Source organism: Leucopleurus acutus (assembly GCF_964270905.1).
Source record: "Leucopleurus acutus genome assembly, chromosome: 5".
NCBI classification, from domain to species: Eukaryota; Metazoa; Chordata; class Mammalia; order Artiodactyla; family Delphinidae; genus Leucopleurus; species Leucopleurus acutus.
Window position 1 is genome coordinate 114,123,985 of NC_139147.1, and position 19,342 is coordinate 114,143,326.

The 19,342-nt window shown below is 38.0% G+C and overlaps 1 protein-coding gene across 1 annotated transcript in view; it reads left to right on the top strand.

The window, feature by feature from the left end:
- ERICH6 (glutamate rich 6) overlaps positions 1 to 18,680 on the top strand; it is a gene marked incomplete at both ends in the record, with an annotated part of 34,001 nt that extends 15,321 nt beyond the window's left edge. Inside the window, 6 exons of the mRNA XM_082839281.1 lie at positions 59 to 129; positions 976 to 1,121; positions 8,269 to 8,354; positions 10,346 to 10,501; positions 12,942 to 13,170; positions 18,417 to 18,680. Coding sequence (XP_082695407.1) covers positions 59 to 129; positions 976 to 1,121; positions 8,269 to 8,354; positions 10,346 to 10,501; positions 12,942 to 13,170; positions 18,417 to 18,680 — 952 coding nt within the window. The remainder of the gene's footprint in view (positions 1 to 58; positions 130 to 975; positions 1,122 to 8,268; positions 8,355 to 10,345; positions 10,502 to 12,941; positions 13,171 to 18,416) is intronic.
- Positions 18,681 to 19,342: the final 662 nt, after the last annotated feature.

Genomic DNA, 19,342 nt, shown 5'->3' on the forward strand with positions numbered 1-19,342 from the left:
ATACTGTTTTAAACTTCCAACATATTTCAGACTTATGCATCATCTTTTGATTTTGTAGAAAACTGGAGCGACGAATGGCCCAACACTATGCAATGTTTACAAAAGAACAGACTACTTTCTCTGAAGAAGGTAAGTTCCTTAACACTGATGTTATAGATCAGAAAGCTCACATGTTTGACCAAGAGCAAAAACTGACATATTCTAAAAATAACATTAAAATTTTTCATTTTGGTCAATACATCAGTCAAAATGGCTCAGAAAATCCCGCTTTTCCGTCATCTGGCTTTTGAAGCTTTTAGTCTTCAGCTCACTGTTGTTATTGATTGAAATAAATTAGCAACATCTATAGAGCACTTTACAGATAGCTAGAAAGAGCTTCTGAGTTCATTGTCTCTCATTTTATCAAACATACATTCCATTTTGTTTCAAGCTAGGATATGGAAAATCTGTCAAAAACAAATCAGATTCCTTTCTTATAGGCAGGCCCCATCGGTCAGCTGGCCAGTATAGCTGTAGTACTGGTACGACTGAAGGGGCACCGATTTTAGAATCAGAAGTTCTGGATTTATGTCCTTGCTTTTCTCCTCATAGGCTGCCCAATTGGGGATAAATTATTTAATATTTCTGAGCATCAGGCTCCTCCTCTGTGACTCAGAGCCATTGAAAAGATACTTAGAGAAGATTTTTTTTTTCAACGAAACCCCTAGTATAAAATTCCTTGGTATTCAACTGTTTTCTACTAAACCTAAGGCCAGAAAATTCCACGTAATGAAAATCATCATTATTTTTCTTTCAACCAAATGAGAATTTCTCATTTTTTTAAACAAAAGAAGGAGGTCCTCATTTTTCTTCCATTAAAAAAATGTCCAATGAATCAATGCATCCGTAACAGAGTTTGCAATTTCATTTTAGAAGAGAGGTTTTGGAAAGTTTTAAACATCGTATATGTATTTCATGTGATTCTTTTCCCATTAGATGCAAAGCAGTTTAAAACAATTTCTTATCAACTTTCCATGGATATTCCAGAAGTAGAGTCAGCTAAGGAAGAACTAACTGATTATCAACTAGACGAAAGAAATATATCCATTGTTTGTTGTGATTCTAGGATAGCATGTGGAAAGGTAATTAGCTTGTAATTTTTTTTTATTTGCTACTCTTTAAAAATCAGTTTTACCTAAAATTATAAAAGCTGTCATGATGAATATGGCAGCGTGGCTACATGACACATTTAACTATTTGTCAAAAAGAATTGGTATGGACTTGGCCTTTTCACTTATACTAGACTTTATAACAATGCTTTACATATGTTTTATGAGGGGGTATTTTGGTTAAAGCTTTTTTACTTTAAAATGTGATCAGTGTATAGTAAGGAACATTTGGAACCCTTTAGAAAACTAAAAAGAATGGGAGAAAATCATCAGAAGTCTCACCCACATCCCCCAAATCATTATTAATATTTCAATATTATCTAGATCTGCACTGCCCAATATGGTAACAAATACTCCACATGGCTATCCAAATTTAAAATAATTAAAATTAAATAACTCATTTAAAATAATTTAAATTAAATAAGTAAATAAAATGTAATTCTTCAGTCATGCTAGCCCCATTTCAAGTGTTAAATAGCTGTGTGTGACTAAAGGCAACCATATTGCAGGGCAGATATAGAAAATTTTTATGGTCACTACAAGTTCTATTAGACAGCACTGTTCTACAGTTTTTAAGCATAGGTTTCTGTTAAAACACTTGTAATTATATTACACATGTAATTTTTATCCTTTTAACTTAATTATCAACAATTTTTCCATGATATTACATAGCTTACATTAACATCATTTTAATATCTATGTGCCTTTTCATATAGTTTAACCATTGCTTTCAATATCTTTGTGTATAAATTTACACTATACTAAATATAGTTCCCCAGAATAGATCCCTAGAAATTAAACTCCTGAGACCAGTTTTGTTTCCCCTGGGTGATATAGAATTTAAGGCATGGCAGTGAACTGAGGTTCTGACAGAATCAAATCCAAATCCTGTCTGAAGGAAGGTCGCTTATCTAGCCCTGAAATCACTCCTACAAATTATCTTTCAAGTTCAATTACCAGCACACAGTGAAAAATAATTAAGAACACAAGGAAACTCAACACCACAAATGAAAACTCAGAGGATTAGTATCAATAAGAGAAGATCTACAAAGACTTCGAAAACTGAAGTAATCTAACTATGTTTATGAAAACAAAAGATCAGCTTGAAGATATATGGAGGGAACAGAAAACTATAAAGGGACATACAATTGAAAAGAAAAAAATGAACTTTAGAAATGAAAAATACAAAAACTGAAATTAAAAACTTAAAAGATGAGAGTTAAATGCAGGTTAGACCCAACTAAAGAAAGAACTAATGACCTGAAAGAAAGGTTAAAAGAAAACTATCAAAATTTACATGGGGGCAAAAAAAGGTAAGGAATACACAAAAGTGTGTATAATATGAAAATAGAATGAAGGGTCTAAAATGTATTTGTTCAGAATCCCAGAAGGAGAGGAAAAAGATAATCAGGCAGAGGCAGTATTTGAAGAGAGAATGGATGATAATTTTCCAAAACTGATAAAAGAGACCTATTCACAGATTTAAGAATCCCAAGCAGGATGAATTAAAAAAATAAAATAAAGTAAAATAAAAATAAATCCTAGACACAGTACAGTGAAACTGCACAAAGACAAAAAGAAAATCTAAAGATTAGCAGAGAAAAAGAAGTCTGTTTACATTTGAAAGAGAACAGTTAGAAATCAGATAACCTCCCAACAGCAACAATGGAAGCCAGTATAATGTCTTCTGTGTGCTGAAAGAAAATAACAGTCAGTCTAGAAGCCTATACCCAGTTAAAATATCTTTCATTAAAATATGCCCCCAAAAGACATGGTCTGGCAAAACAGAGTTTGTCACTAGTAGCCTCTGACTAAAAGGAATTCTAAAGAATGTACTTGGATAGTATGAGATTCAAGAAAGATGAAGAGCAAAGAAAACTGTTCATGGGATATATGTATAAAACTAAAAGTTGACTGATAAAACAATAATAATAATAATGGCTCAAGGACTTTCAAGAAACGGTATAGAGTAAAAATACTTGAAAAAATAGTACATGATTTGGCAAGAAAGCTAAATGCAATTATAGTGTTATAAAAGTCCTTGGTTTGGGAGAAGGGCAAACATAGTTTAAACTCAGACTTTGATAAATTAACTTTGCTTGCTGAAATTTCTGGGGTAGCCAGAAAAATAACAAGTAGAGAGTATAACTTCCAAGCTATCAGAGGCAGAGCAAAAAAATTAGAATAATTCACTTTAAATGCCCCCCAAAAGATAAGAAGGGAAAAGAAAAACACATAACAGAGGACAAATAGAACACGTCAAGGAATGTCAGTAGTTATATGTAAATAGAGTAAATGCTTCAGTTAATAAACAAAGACTGCCTGACAACTTTTTTAAGGAAAAATTCCAACCACATACTGATTACAAGAGACTATATCTAAAATATAAGGATAGGGGCTTCCCTGGTGGCGCAGTGGTTGAGAATCCACCTGCCAGCACAGGGAACACAGGTTTGATCCCTGGTCTGGGAAGATCCCACATGCCGTGGAGCAACTAAGCCCATGCACCACAATTACTGAGCCTGCACTCTAGAGCCCACGAGGCACAACTACTGAGCCCGTGTGCTGCAACTACTGAAGCCTGTGCGCCTAAAGCCCGTGCTCCACAAGAGAAGCCGCTGCAATGAGAAGCCCACACACCGCAACGAAGAGTAGCCCCCGCTCGCTGCAACTAGAGAAAGCCTGTGAGCAGCAACAAAGACCCAACACAGCCAAAAGTAAAATAAAATAAATAAAAAATAAAATAAAAGGATACAAAAAGATTAAATATAAATAAACAAAAATGACGTATCATGAAAATATTAAAGAACATCAGTGAGATAGAGGACCACTTCACAGTGACAGAAGTTTTAATCCACCAGGAAGGTATAATGTTACAAAATATGTTTCCCCTATTAACATAGCCTCAAAAAATATAAAGCAAAATTTCACGGAAGTAAAAGGGAAAAAAATTTAATCCATAATCATAATGGGATACTTTAGCCTGCTTCTCTCAATAATTGAGAGGACTATTAGACCAAAAAAAAAAAAAAAAAAAGCAGTAGCACGATAGAATATTTGAACAACCCATTTAACAAATTTGACCTAATATTCATGGATTGGAAGAGTATTTTAATATGACATTCTTCCCAAATTGATCTATAGATCCAATGCAACTGTAATTCAAATTCTAACAAGGTTGTATATTTGCGTGTGCAGGGGGAAGGAAGGTCTTGACAAGTTGATGCTAAGATTTACATGGAAATATAAAGAACCTAGAAGAGCCAAGACTTTCTTGAAGAAGCAGCCTGGGAGGGAGGGGAACACGCTCTATCAGATACTGAGATCTATTACAAAATATAGTAATTAAGACAGTGTAGTGTTGGGGCAGGATAAACAAATAAATCTATGATACAGAATAGTTCAGAATCGGATTTATGCACACACAGACTTCTGATCTATGCCAGCAGTGGCACTGCACAGTAATGGAGAAAGGAAAATCTTTCCAATACATACTGCTGGGACAATTGGATATCCATATTTTTTAATGAAATTGGAATCATACCTCACATCATATAAAAATCAGTTCCAGTAGATTAAAGACCTAAATGTGAAATGCAAAACTACAATGATTTTTTTTTAATAGGAGACTAGCTTTATTACTTAAGGTTAGGGAAAGATTTACTAACCGATTTTAAAAAAGCAGTATCCATAAAGTAGTTGATAAATTAAACTTAAAATTTGGGGGACTTCCCTGGTGGCGCAGTGGTTAAGACTCTGCGCTCCCAATGCACGGGGCCTGGATTCGATCCCAGGTCAGGGAACTAGATCCCACACGCACACCACAACTAAGAGTTTGCATGCCACAACTAAGGAGCCAGTGAGCTGCAACTAAGGAGCAGGTGAGCCAGAACTAAGGAGCCCACCTGCTGCAACTAAGACCTGGTGCAACCAAATAAATAAATAAAATATTTTAAAAAATTAAAATTTGGAAGACAAGCCAAGGGAGATATTTTGCAGCACATAGGATATACAAAGGGCTTTTATCCTAAATGTATAAAGAACTTCTATAAATCCACATGAAAAAAAAGTCCACCTAATAGAAAAATGAACTTAAAAAACTTGACCACTTCTCCAAGGAGAAAATTCAAATAATCAATAAACATATGAAAAGGTGTTCAACCTCATTAGTAACCTGGGAGAGGAAAATTGAAACCACAATTAGAGATCAGTACATACGTATAATATTGGCAAAAAAAAAAAATTGTGAAGTCTGATACTACTGAGTGTTGGAAAGGATATAGAGTAACAGTCCCTATTATTTGCCTCTAGTGTGAATGCAAATTGGTACAACTTGAAAATCATTTTGGCAGTACCTTGTAAAGTGGGAGACAGGCATATCTTGGGGTTCAGCAATTCTACCTCTGGGTATAAGATCTGAGAGTAACTGGGTACCAGCATACATGCAAAAGACGGTTCAGAGTATCATTGTTTATAAGCCAAAAACTGGGAACAACTGAGCTATCCATTAACAATAGAATGGATAAGTAAATAATGATGAAGTCATACAATACAATCCTACACACAAATGGAAGTAATTGGACTACAACTACACACTGGGACGTGTATGAATCTTACAAACATAATGTTGACTAAAAGAAACAAAGTATTAAAAATTCATAATGTTCGATTCCATTTATGTAAAATTCAAAATGGGAAAAGTTAAACTATATTGTTTAGAGATTACAGAACACTGACTTTGGGGTAGCACAGAGGGAACTTCCAGAGTATCAGCATTGTTCTATATCTTGACCCAGATGGTGATAACATGGGTGTTCACATTATAATTGCTCATTAACAAAATAGCATATTTTAGTGCTTATCTGAATCTATTTTATATTTCATAAAAGTGAAAAGTGTATTATCTTTCAAAATAAATGGCAACATTTACATGAAAATTTAGATTGTTTCATTGTTTAGCCCTAGGAATTCTTGTATGCATTTTATTACAATTCAAGATTAGGAAGAAACAGAATTCAGCTGAAGCTTTAGTTCATTTTAAAACATTGTTGGGGGCTTCCCTGGTGGCACACTGGTTAAGAATCCGCCTGCCAATGCTGGGGACACGGGTTCAAGCCCTGGTCCGGGAAGATCCCACATGCCACGGAGCAACTAAGCCTGTGCGCCACAACTACTAAACCTGCGCTCTAGAGTCTGCGAGCCACAACTACTGAAGCCCACGTGCCTAGAGCCCGTGCTCCGCAACAAGAGAAGCCACTGCAATGAGAAGCCCGCGCACTGCAACAAAGAGTAACCCCCGCTCGCCGCAACTAGAGAAAGCCCGCCCGCAGCAATGAAGTCCCAATGCAGCCAAAATAAGTTAATTTTTTTAAAAAGACATGTCTATAAAAAATAAAATATTGTTGGCTACAAATTCATTCCCCTATTGAGTATTACATAGAAAGTAAAATAGTTAAGCTTACAGGTACAACAAGCAATATCTTTTGTATTTCTTTCTTCATCTTCCCATATTCCACTAGTGTTTTTCTCAAATGAACTTCAAGAGCAACCTTGAAAAGACACCAGATGCTGCAGCTTACACTGGAGTGTAAAGTCAGTTTATTGAAGTATAATTTATTGTAAAACTCACCTTCTTATATGGACAGCTCCATTAATTTTGACAGTTATGTAATCACCACTACAACCAGGACACAGAATATCTCCACTGTGCTAGGGCTGGGGTTTTTTTTTTTTAATCTTCTTTTGTTTTTATAACAATATGCATATAAAGTAAAGGCAGATAAATAAAAAATAAACCTGATTGAAAAATTGGCATAAGACCTGAATAGGCATTCTTTTAAAGAAGACATACAGATGGCCAACATCATTAATCATCAGGGAAATGCAAATTAAAACCACAATGAGATATCACCTCACACCTGTCAGAATGGCTGTCATCCAAAAGAACACAAATAACAAATGTTGACAAGGATGTGGAGAAAAGGGAACCCTTGTGCACCGTTAGTGGGAATGTACATTGGTGTAGCCACTGTAGAAAACAGTATGGAGGTTCCTAAAAAACTAAAAATAGAACTACTGTATGAACCAGCAATTCCACTCTTGGGTGTATAACTGAAAAAAAATGAAAACACTAATTCGAAAAGATACACACACTCCAATGTTCATAGCAGCATTTTTTACAGTAGCCAAGATATGGAAGCAACCTAAGTGTCCATCAACAGATAGATAAAGAAGATGTGGGGTGTGTGTGTTTTTTATATATATATATATATATATATATAAAACACACATACACACATATATATATGGGAATACTACTCAGCCATAAAAAAGAATGAAATTTTGCCATTTGCAACAACATGGATGGAGGGTATTTGGCTAAGTGAAATAAGTCAGAGAAAGACAAATACTGCATTATATCATTTATATGTAGAATCTAAAAGAAAACAAACTAATGAATAAAACAAAAAAGAAAACAGACCCACAGACATGGAGAACAAACTAGTATTTTCTAGTGGGGAGAGGGAAGTGGGGAGGGGCAAGATAGGGGTAGGGGTTTAAGAGGTACAGACTGCTATGTATAAAATAGATAAGCTACAAGGATATATTGTACAGCACAGAGAATATAGCCAATATTTTATAATAACTATAAATGAAGTATAACCTTTAAAAATTGTGAATCACTATGTTGTTTGCCTGAAACTTATATAACATTGCACATCAACTATACTTCAATTAAAAAAAATACCTACCATATAAGTTATTTTTAAGTGTTTGCTGTTATGATGATGACGATTACTTAAAATATAATTCTGACTGAAGCCTGAGCACTCTCTTCTATCTTGTTCTATTGAATAAAAATTGTTTTTAATTTTTTAAAAAAGACAAAAAACAAAAAACACTCTTCAAACAGATAAGTAATGTCAGATTCCTGCCAGAAAGGTTTAATCAGGTTATCTGCAGGGGTTAGGGACAATCTTTAATGATTCCTAAGGATTGTTCCCTGTTGCTGATTTAGGATCAAAAATTTAAGTTAAGAAATGGTTTGTGTGAGTGTCTAGCAAGCAAAGGATGTCTGTTGTCATCATGTAACTGTGCTTTTGTTTTCTACGGTGTATAGATCATGACAAATGAGCTCTTTGAAAAGCACTACAAACATGGGAGCAAATTTCTGACTTCATTTCCAGACGGGACAACACAAATATTGTATCCTTTCTTTCAACAACTTATTTTCGTTAGCTTTATTTCTTCACAAAAAGAAAGATAAAGAAAAAATAGATTGAAAAATATGAAGAAAAAAATAGTTATTACCAAATCCTACCACCCAGAGCAAAGCTGTTAACATCTTTTTATACATCTTGCCTTACTTTTTTCCTATGAGTAATTATATGATTCTTTAAAAATTAATTCAACTAGTTATTCATATTTTGTAACTTGTGCCCTTTACATAATATTATACAATACTCATAAATGTTATGAGTATATAATACGCAATAAATATAGACATAACAACACCATCTTTATAAGCACATGGCATTCCATCACAGTGATGTACTGTAATTCCTTTCATCTATCCCCTATCACTAATCAAAGGTGGTTTCACAATTTTTGGCTGTTTTATACAACAGCTACATGAACAGCTTTGTGCATCCTTCGCTGCACACTTATCACTTACTTCCTTGAATTAAATACCTAGGGATAGAAATTCTGGGTAAGAAATTATGGACATTTTAAAGGTTTAATAGATTTTGCCCCCCAGAAAATGTGTACCAGTTTACACATCCATGAGCAGCATGTTATTTTTTAATACAAAAATTCAGTATCCATTTTATGCAACACTCAGTTATTGAGTGTTCAAGTTATTGATCACTTGAACTTCTGCCTGATGATCAGACCATTTGCTATTTTGACGCAAAGGCCATTTAATATCTCAAGGAAAGTAAAACAAAACTATGAAACGAGAAGGACTTTTTGGCGAACTAAGGGCCTCATTTTGTAGGAGAAAGTCATTTTTAGTCACAGTTGCCTAAATGTTTAGTCAAACCCCAGTAAGAAACCATAAAAATGGCTTTCATGGCATAGAAGTGTAATGAAGTTTTAGTTCCCTAGGCCCTTTGAGAAAGAGTGTAGGTTTTTTGTTTTAATTATATCAAAAAATTTTAAATAACTTCCCCAGCTTGTATCATTAGTTATCATTTCCTGCCCTGGCTTTAATTCGTTTTCACTCCTTTGAAGGCTATGGCTGATTTTCAAAATGATTCAGAATCAATTTTGTGTTTACTTCATCTCTGGACTTCCGATCAGCTGAGATAGGACTGAATATTAACAGTTAGTGAATTATCCTCAGTATATTTTATACTTTTTGATGCTATTGTTAAGTGGAATTATTTTAATTTCATTTTCAAAATGTTCACTGCTAGTGTATAGAAATACAACTTATTTTTATACATTGATCTTTTAGCCTACAACCCTACTGAACTCTTCTGTTAGTTCTAACATTATCTTGTGGATTCCTTAGGATTTTCTATATACAAGAGCATGTTATCTGCAAATAGAGATAGTTTTACTTCTTCCATTTCCAGTCTGAATGTCTTCATTTCTTTTTCTTTCACAAAATTTTCCTGACTGGAACCTCCAGCGTGAGGTTGAACAGCAGTGGAAAGAGTGAACATTTTTGTTTAGTTCCTGATCTTAGGGGGAAAACACCTAGTCTTTCATCATTAAGTATGATGTTAGCTCTGGGGTTTTGTTAGACATTCTTTATCAGGTTGAGGAGGCTCCCTTCTATTCCTAGTTCATTGAATCATTTATCATGAAAGGTATTGGATTTTGTCAGATGCTTTTTCTGCATCTATTGAGATGATCATCTTTTTTTTGCTCTTTATTCTATCAATATAGTATGTTTCATTAATTTATTTTTAGATGGTAAACCAACCTTGCATCCCCGGGATAAACTCCACTTTGTTGTGGTACACAATCCTTTTAATATGTTGCTAGATTCCATTTGCTGGTATTTTTGTTGAGGATTTTTGTGTCTCATAAATATATTTTGATCCACATAAAAAGCATGAAATTATTTTGTAATAACCCTCCCATTTTCAGAATGCTTTATAGTTTCAAAGGGTTCTCTTATAAATTGAATTTATTCCCAGTATAAAGACCATTAGCATAACTCAAATGACCTTATCTGATCTCAGCTACCCATCTGGAAACCTAGCCATCATCCGAGTGCCCAATGAGATAAATGGCTTCACTTGCATAGTCCAAGAAGACATGCCCACTAACCCTGCAATCCTGGCAGTGCTAGATTCTTCGGGTCGAAGTTCCTGCTATCATCCCAACGGAAATGTCTGGTAGGCTTCTAGGTTCTCTCCTGCTGTCATTTTGTTTCTCAGGTTTTGTGAAATTTTATTTTTCCTTTTATTTTTTCGACTTTATTGAGATATAATTGACATATACTGTGTAAGTTAAAAGTGTACAGCGTGTCGATTTGATACACTTATATGGTGCAAAATGATTACCTCTATAGCATTAGCTAACACAGGCAACATGTCACATAATTACCATTTCTTTTTTGTGTTGAGAACATTTAAGATATACTCTCTTAGCAACTTTCAAGTTTATAATACAGTGTTAACTATAATCACTATGCTATACATTAGATCCCCAGATCTTATTCATCTTATAACTAGAAGGACAAAAATAGCTTTAAGAAGATTTATTTATATTAGTGGTCTTTAGATAGTAATGTTCAACTCAGATAAATTTTTGATTTATGTCATTCCATATGCTGCTTAGTGGAAAAATCCCAGGCAACTACATAAAACAAAGCTCATCATATTTTTTTTCTATAAACAGAAAGAAAATATAAACTATACAATTTTAATATTAGAAAAACATCTCTAAATAAATTGTATGGCCATCCTAGGGATCTGAGATATGAACCCAGGCAGTCTCTCTAGATGCTATGCCCTGATAATGTTATCCTGGCTTCATCTATGGAAATAATTCGCAATGGACAGCTGCCATACTGTGTTGTTACTGTTTGAGATATATCCCTAACAAGTAGGCTTCCCATAGCCACAACCAACAATAATATACAAACAAAATCTCTAGAGAAATGAAGGTCCTAATGCCTTCGATCTACTAACTTACACACTCTGTGATTTCATATTATTTCATTTAGTCTGAGAAAGTGAAATTTGGGTTCTAACTTCAAATACAATTTAATCTTTTGAAGCTTTTCAGAAAGAGAGATTCTCTCCCTTTAACTTATTTACAGGTATAACAATCTTATCTTGAGACACTCTGCCAATAATTGACAGAAATTTGAACACTCTGCCAGTACTTGAGAAAGTTAGGACACAGGGAGATATTTGTACTTTTAGTTCAAAGCAGTAGTCAATCCATTACCTCCAAGTCTATTGGAGACTTTCTGCTTATCCTTCAGGGTTCAGTAGCAGCTCTGTGTCACATCTGGTGGGGCACTATATCAACTGTCACCAGATATTCACTGGCTTCTAGGACTTCTCCCTTTACCAGTAAAGACCTCCCAGCCACCGACTGAACTCCTGGGCCCACTGACATGACTCCTTGACACTCTCATAGCCCCTCTCGCTGCTTCTTGTGTAGCAAGCCCACCTCCCCTGTGGGACTGAAGTCCCTTGAAGGCACACCCTGCACCTTTGCCACTACATAACATTTATCTGTACATGGCATAGACTCAAAGAAAGTTTATTAAATAAACAATTTATCTAGATAATTTTAGCCAAATGTTATTTTCACCCACGTACCAAGATAAAACTAAATCTCCCTCCTCCCAGATACAAAGATAATCACCTCAATTTCTCAGTTGTACTTTTGTTATCAGACTACTGCCACTCATCAAAGCTGGGAAAATACTATGTGAGTTATCTTACTCTAGGGAGCCCTCCTGGCCAATTCATCTGGTTTAAAAAAAAATAATTTATTATCAAATTAAGCCAGCTAAGTACCCAGAACTCTACCTATCCTCTCTCCTTGAGAAAGAGATGGTGACCCCAGATGGAAGAAAGTGAGAGGGTATGCAAAGGAGCTCATAGAGTAGGATGGCAGTCACTAGTGCCACTAGATCTCAGATTGTGCAGGGCTACATCTGTAGGTAATGTGGTAAAATGTGGCATTAACAACTCTAAGAGATTGGGGAGGCCCTGCTGGCCTCAGTTCCCCCTTCTGCTCCATTACCAAACTCTTCTAAACCACAGTGATCTCAGAGATGATCCCTGAGCCTCTCCTGCCCACACTGGCCCTGATGAGAGGCCTCCTAGAAGGACTCCTGGCCCCCAGTTGCTGGGCACTGTTAGGAAACAGGTCTCTGTACTGAGGCCAATTTGGCCTTTCCCAGAACTTACACTCACTGATCTTCATTTTGACACAGGGAAAATCTAAGTACGAGTCTTCTCCCCCCTTCCATGTAGAGCCTGCTCTCCTGTATTTCTTCTTATCCAAACTAAACCTTCTGTGCTCCCTCTTCATCCTCCCCAGCACATCATTTTCCAGATCCCTTTACCATCCCGGTTCCAGCCTTTGGACCCATTTTGTTTATTACTACATCTTAAATCATACCCAGTGCTTCAAATTAGTATAGAATTCAGTCACAGTATTATTGCTCCTAAGATTACCTGAGGTTTTCCACTATTCATATGCTATTGGCTACTATAAACTGCTATTCCCTTTGGTTAGCAAGTGAGCAGGCTAATTCAAGGTTGAATTATAATGTAACTGTTTATGATTTTTAATTTCCTTTCTGCCCAGGGTATACATCAATCTCTTGGGCGGTCAATGTTCAGATCAAGCTGGCAACAGAGTAAGGGCTTGGAATTGGTCAAGTTCCGTCACTTCCTCACCCTTCGTTTCATTTAAACCTGTCTTTCTGGCTTTGAACCGTTATGTTGGAATCCGCATCTTAGAACAAGACAAGATTTCAATCACTTTTCTAGCAATGGGCCAACAGGCAAGAATCAGTGTCGGAACCAAAGTGAAGGTAGGTACATTTTTATAAACAGTTGAAAGCATTTAGAATAATAAGAGTAAAGCAATGTTTGTTAGTGTTATTACTGATAGATTATACTTGTGTGTAATCCACTGTGCACTACTGTGAATTTTGGAGTTCAATGAAAAAACATATAGTGAAAGTTTCATATGGATTGAGGCAACCTTACTGTTTTTTCTTCCTCAGAAATTCCTTTTAGTTCAGACTTGATTCCAAATAACATTTACTGAGTGTTTACTCTCTGACTGAGGTAGTGCAGCTTTGGGGGTTTGGTTTTGGGATTTTGTATTGGGTTTGCTTTTCTCTGTGCTCTAGCAGAAAGCGCCTGGCTGAGTCAGGAGACCTGGGTTCTGACCACGTTCAAGACCCAGCACAAGCCCCATCTTCTTGGAAACACTTCCCAGAGCTCCTAGCCCTTTGTCCAATCAGGGTCGAAAATGTCCTTCTCTGGGTTGTCCGTGTACTCACCTCTGTCCATGCACTTGCTGAACCATGTGCCTTACTCGCCTCCATGGCTGTCTTTCCTACTGGATGGTGAGCTCCTGCAGGACAGAATCTGTCTTACTGATTCCTTTATCCTGCCCGGGGCATGGCCCAGAGTACACTCTCAGTGACCAGAAATGCTGCACAACGGTTAAGAACACAGACTTCAGGTTACAGAGACGTAGTTTCAAACCTCAGCTCTGCCACTTAGCTAAGTAGCTGAACTTGAACTTCAGTTCCCTCCTCTACAAAATGGGGATAATGATTCCTCTCTTACAGATTGCTGTGAAGATTCAATGAGAATGCAAAGTACTTAGCATGGTGCTTGGAACTGACTAAGTACTTAGCAAATGATAGCTCAGTAGATATAGAGTTTGTCAGTTATACCTCAGTAAAGCTGAAATATATATAGGCATGTAGAGAAAGATATAGATAGAGATCTATGTCACATATAGAGCATATATAGTATGTGACTTTGAATAAGTCCTCTAAATTCTGAGGACCTTGTTTCATCAATTATTCAAGGAAGAGATTGTTCCAAACTTCAAAGACATCTTCAGCTTCTAAAAAGTCTATACATTTAATCGAGTGGAAATATGACTTCAGGATTCCACACAGGCAGGGATATTTCATAAACACCAAACAAAAAGGAGACTTCAGATTCAGCCAACACAGAGCAAGGGTCTACAATGTGCTAAGCACTATTTGAGCTACTTCAGGTCAGTCTAGCTACTGCAGTCAGCTGTCATGCTCCAAACAAGCTGCTTCCTTGGTTAGAAATTTACAAGATAGCCTTTTTTTGGTTCATTACATTCATGGTAAATATACATTTTTACCAAAAATGTCTAAAATGCTCTTTCTCCTCACCTCCCTCCTTCGAAATGAATTTTAATCAGAAAAGAGAGTTGGTGCAAAAGAAAGAATTTGATGTTAAAAGTGATTGCTTTTCTCATCATCCTCATGAACACCCTTTCATTTTTTTAAAATTCCAAAAGTGATATGTGGATACATTCCCATATTTGAAGATTCAAATAATATAGAAATATAGAGAGTAACAAAATGAGATACCCCCCTTCATCCTTTCTTCTATTCTAATTCTCTTCCCAAAGGTAATCACCACTGAAAATTTGGTGTGTACTTCTCTTTTCTATGTACTTATAAATTATTCACATACATCTTTTTAAAATAAAAATTGGATCAGACTACACTGATTGTATTATTAGGCTTGTTCTATTTTTGTTTTCCATTTAACATGTGTTAAAGATCCTTTCATGTCTACATATCCAAGCATATTTGTCTATTCTGTTGCTACCTCATCTTTCACATGTACTATAGTTAATTTATGCTGAATCTACTGCCTTCTCAGTGGCACTGGGCACAGTCGCTCACTTCCTCCTCCTAGAAGAATTTCCTCCCTTGCTTCCAGCACCTACTCTCCCTAGATTTTACTTCTACCTCAAGGGTTACTCCTTCTCATTTTTCTTTGCCTATCTTCTTCACCCCTGCCTTTTTCTAAATATTGAGGGGCTCCAGGGCTTGTCATTGGGCTCATCTTTTCTCTAGCTATACTCACTCCCTAGGTGATCTCATTAGTTTTCTGTCCTGAGATACCATCTGCTTGCTGATGACCCCTCCATTTATCTCCACGTGGATCTCCCAGGAACTCTAAACTTGCAGATCTGATTCCAACCCTCCATCTCCATCTGGTGTCTAAAGGGCATTAGAAACTTCACAGAACAAAATGACATTTGAAAGCGTGCTCTACCTTGGGTCTTCTCCATCTTAGGAAATGGCAACTGCTTTCTTTCAGTTGCTCAGACCCAAAACTTGGGGGTTGCTACCCTCCTCTCTGTTTCACAACCCCACATCTTTCATCTGCAAGTCCTATAAACTCTACCGCCAACGTATCTCCAGACTCTATAACTCCTGGCATCCTTCAAGACTACCACCCTTATCTGCCTCATGTACCTAATCCATCTCTTGTTTAAATTATTACAGTAGCCTCCTCCTAAATCTCCCTGCTTCCGGTCTTCCCAAAGTCAATTCTGCCATGATAGTGGAGGTGATATTTTGAAAACAAAAGTCTGGTCAAAACTGGAGACTTCTAACCTTACTCACAGTAAAAGCCAAGATCCTATAACTGCAATACTGTATGTGATCTGGACTTCCTTCTATTAACGTTCCCTCTGTAGTCCTCTTTTCCTACCCACTCTGTTTCAGCTTTTTGCTGTTGCTAGACAATACCAGGCATGTCGCTGCCACAGGGCTGTTGCACTCGCTATTCACTCAACTTAAAATATTCCTCCCCCCTTTAGCACATAGCTGCTGCACTTCCCTCAGGTTTCTGCTCTCGGAGTCCTTTCCTGACCACCCCCTGTAAACTCGCACGACCCCCACACCTACCCTGGCACTCTGAGTGCCCCTTTGGCCACATATATATGCCACAGGTTCTAATATGTAGGGCTCCCATTGTCTTTCACCTATAAAGGGTTTATGATTTGTATTCTGATTTCTTCAACTCAGTAGTTATTGAATTTTCAAATAGAGTTCTTAAATTTTCTCTTTTTCTTGTTAACTTCTAAATGGTCAAGGAATATGGCTTGTATTTTTTCCCTGCTGTTCAAAATGTACTGATATTTTCTTGGTGGTTGATGACATAACTTATGACTGTTCCATGTATATTTGACCCCCCTAAAAGGTTTACTAGCACAAAACTGTATATGTCTAAATGTTCTATTTACACTTCTCTCTATATCCTTTTCTTTTTATTATGGTTGGTTTATTTCTGAGAGATGTATGAATGTCTCCCAATATGACTGAATTAGTACATTTTTCCTACAATTTCTATCAGGTTTTGCTTTATCTGTCCTAAAGCTCTATGGTTAGGAAATTAAAGGTGTCGACTGTCTTCATGGTGAGTTATACTTTTCACCCCTGGGCCACCTCATTTATTTGCCTTTCAGCTGTGCCCATTACATGACTCAGCATATCACTGAGGGTTTTTGTTTCTATTTTGACAAAAAAATTTAATGTCATCAATATGTATTATTCCCAGTTTCCCTCTTAATGGTCTTTGCCTTAAATGCTACTTCATATGATGTTAAATTGCTACACCTGCTTTCTTAGTTTGCACTGGCTTCATACATCTTTTTTTCATCCTTTGATTTGCAACCTTTTTATGTAGTTTTGAGTTAGATGTGTCCCTGCAAACACATCTAACTTTTGTTGCTTTCCTCAACTTAACAGACTTGATCTTTTAATACGTTATATTTTAATGGTTATTCTAAAAGTAACGTATCTTTTTTTCTATGTGCATAGAACTAAGTTCCAAATCCTCTATTTTCCTTGACAACAATAATTCTGCCAAATCCCTCAGAAAATATTAACTATACACACACACACACACACACACACACACACACACATATATATATATGTATATATATATTCTAAGGTCTGTTTCCCTGAATATTAGCATCTCTGACAGGTAAATCTGGTGCCTCTCATTGAGAAGCCCTGTTTTCCTGCATGTTCTCCTTACCGAAGTGTCCTTCTGCTAACTGTGGAGGAGTGGCATGTGCTGCTGAGGGGTGGAAGGCGAGCTCCAGCGCCAGGCTTCCAGCCTCAGCCTGGGGGCACCGCGGCTCAACACAAAGGGGAGGCCAGGGGACCATGGCAATATTTACCTCAAGGCCTCTCCTCCTCCCATTGCTGTTGACTTTGATCTCAGAATGTGTGTGTTTGGGATTAGTGGTTCCATCTGGTCATTTATCTCTGTACGGATGTGGTCCCAGCTGCTTCTTGATTTTCAGGAATTCCTTAAGATTATTCCTGCAGATAAAAAAAATCTTTCCTATTTCCTATTGATTTACTCTCTGAAAATGTTTTCTGCCATTTTATGGGATTTGGTATCGAAGGAAAACTAAAAATGGAGATCCATCCTCATTACTCAGGCATCTCATCCTCCTTCCCCCCTCCCTCCCTCCCTCCTCCCTTCCAAAGAGGGGAGGGATAAAAATGCAGGAAGATGCTGCGAGTTCTCACATCTCTGGCAGGTAAGAGGTCACTCAGCTTTGCAGGAGGTAGTAGGTGGGCTTGCATTTAGCCCCGCCCCGCCCCGCCCCGCCGAGGCTATACAGCCCTCCTGCGCTGCCTCAGAAGCCGCAGCTGGGAAACACCTCAGGCGAGGCTGCCCTAACAGACCCTTGACCTTCCCGCAGCTGCGAGGAGACAGCATCAGCCTGAATCACTCAAGGCCGTAAGGAAGTGGGGAGGGTGGAGGGCAAGGAGGGTCGTGTGGAAGGGCCTCCTGGAGATTGGGGCGCGCTTTAGAAGAAAGGTGCCTTAAGTCATCCCGGCTCCTTCTGGAAAGCCCAGCTCAGGGCCTTCCCAGCCTCTAGGCCCGCACCCACCACGCTCTCCGCACTGGGCGTGTCCCAGGGACGGGGTGCCTGCAGCATCTCTGTGCTTCCCCCAGCAGATGCCAAATGACTTGAACACATTGTAAGCATTTGAAAGAAAGTATCCGATTTCTATGTGGTCTGGCCTGCTGTAGTCTCTCAAATCTCCAGAGCATCTCAACTCATTCCTGTTCAGACTAGAATTAACACCACTGCCCCTATTTATAGATAATTAGACTCAAGAGGGAATCCAGCCCCAGATTAGTGTCGCCTCTCGCCTCCTCCCACCCCCTGCTTCTGCAGTCACCATTTCCACCCTGGACCCTGAACTTCCCTTCTCTCTTTCCTGAAAAGCTACCAAACCCTGAAGAGATTCCAGCACTCCGACACCTGAACGGGGACGACCTTCTTCTGCTAGCCAGTTTAATAAAGATCCGACGCCTGTTTCATAAACTGGAAGGATGTGTGAATTTCCCCTCCAGCCAGGTCCGGGAAAAATTAAAGCAACCTTCCTACCTTTCTTCACTTTCTCTAAAACTAATTGCCCTTTGTCACAATTCTGGTATGAAGCAAGATACAATAACAACAATAGCAGCTCTGATAAATGAAAAGATTTAACGACAGTGATGGTGCTTTCCTTTGTTTTCTTGAGTCTTTCCGGGAGGGGGTGTCGGAGATTTCAAGAAAAGTGTATAAAACGACGAGGAAATACCAAGGAATGTGTTTTATTACAAATTTAGAGCATATCCAGAGTCATCACTGGTTTGCATTCTTGGTGGGAAAACTAACAACTCACTCTGAGGACAGCAGAGAACAAGCAAGTCAGCCAAAGTGCCCCTATCAGCCAGAGTTCCATCAGGAAAACCGAAAGCAGGGAGGGAGCAGGTGCTTCCACAACCTTCCCCTTCCTAAAGGCTGGGAAAGTGAAGGTCAAGGAACTGCCCTGAGGTCGCTGGGGAAATGAGGGAATCTCAGGAAGCCAAGAAGCCAACAGCACCGAGGAAGAGCTGCAGCCTCACATCCCGGCCAGTGCAAGACAAACAGCTACCCCCTCCCCAAGTCCACCCTCCTGCCAGAGGTGAAGGATGGCTGCTGCTCCTCTCCCGCCTCCCACACCTCAGGCAGCTGCCTCCCCCTGGGGAAACATAATGGTTCCCGCCGGCAAAGGGTTACGGAACAATATGTATCTCCCCTTCTGAGGGGAGGGAGGAGGGATGTTGCTGGATCTGCAATGATGGCCCAGCACAGCATCCTCTGCTCAGTGATGAAGATGCTTCAGA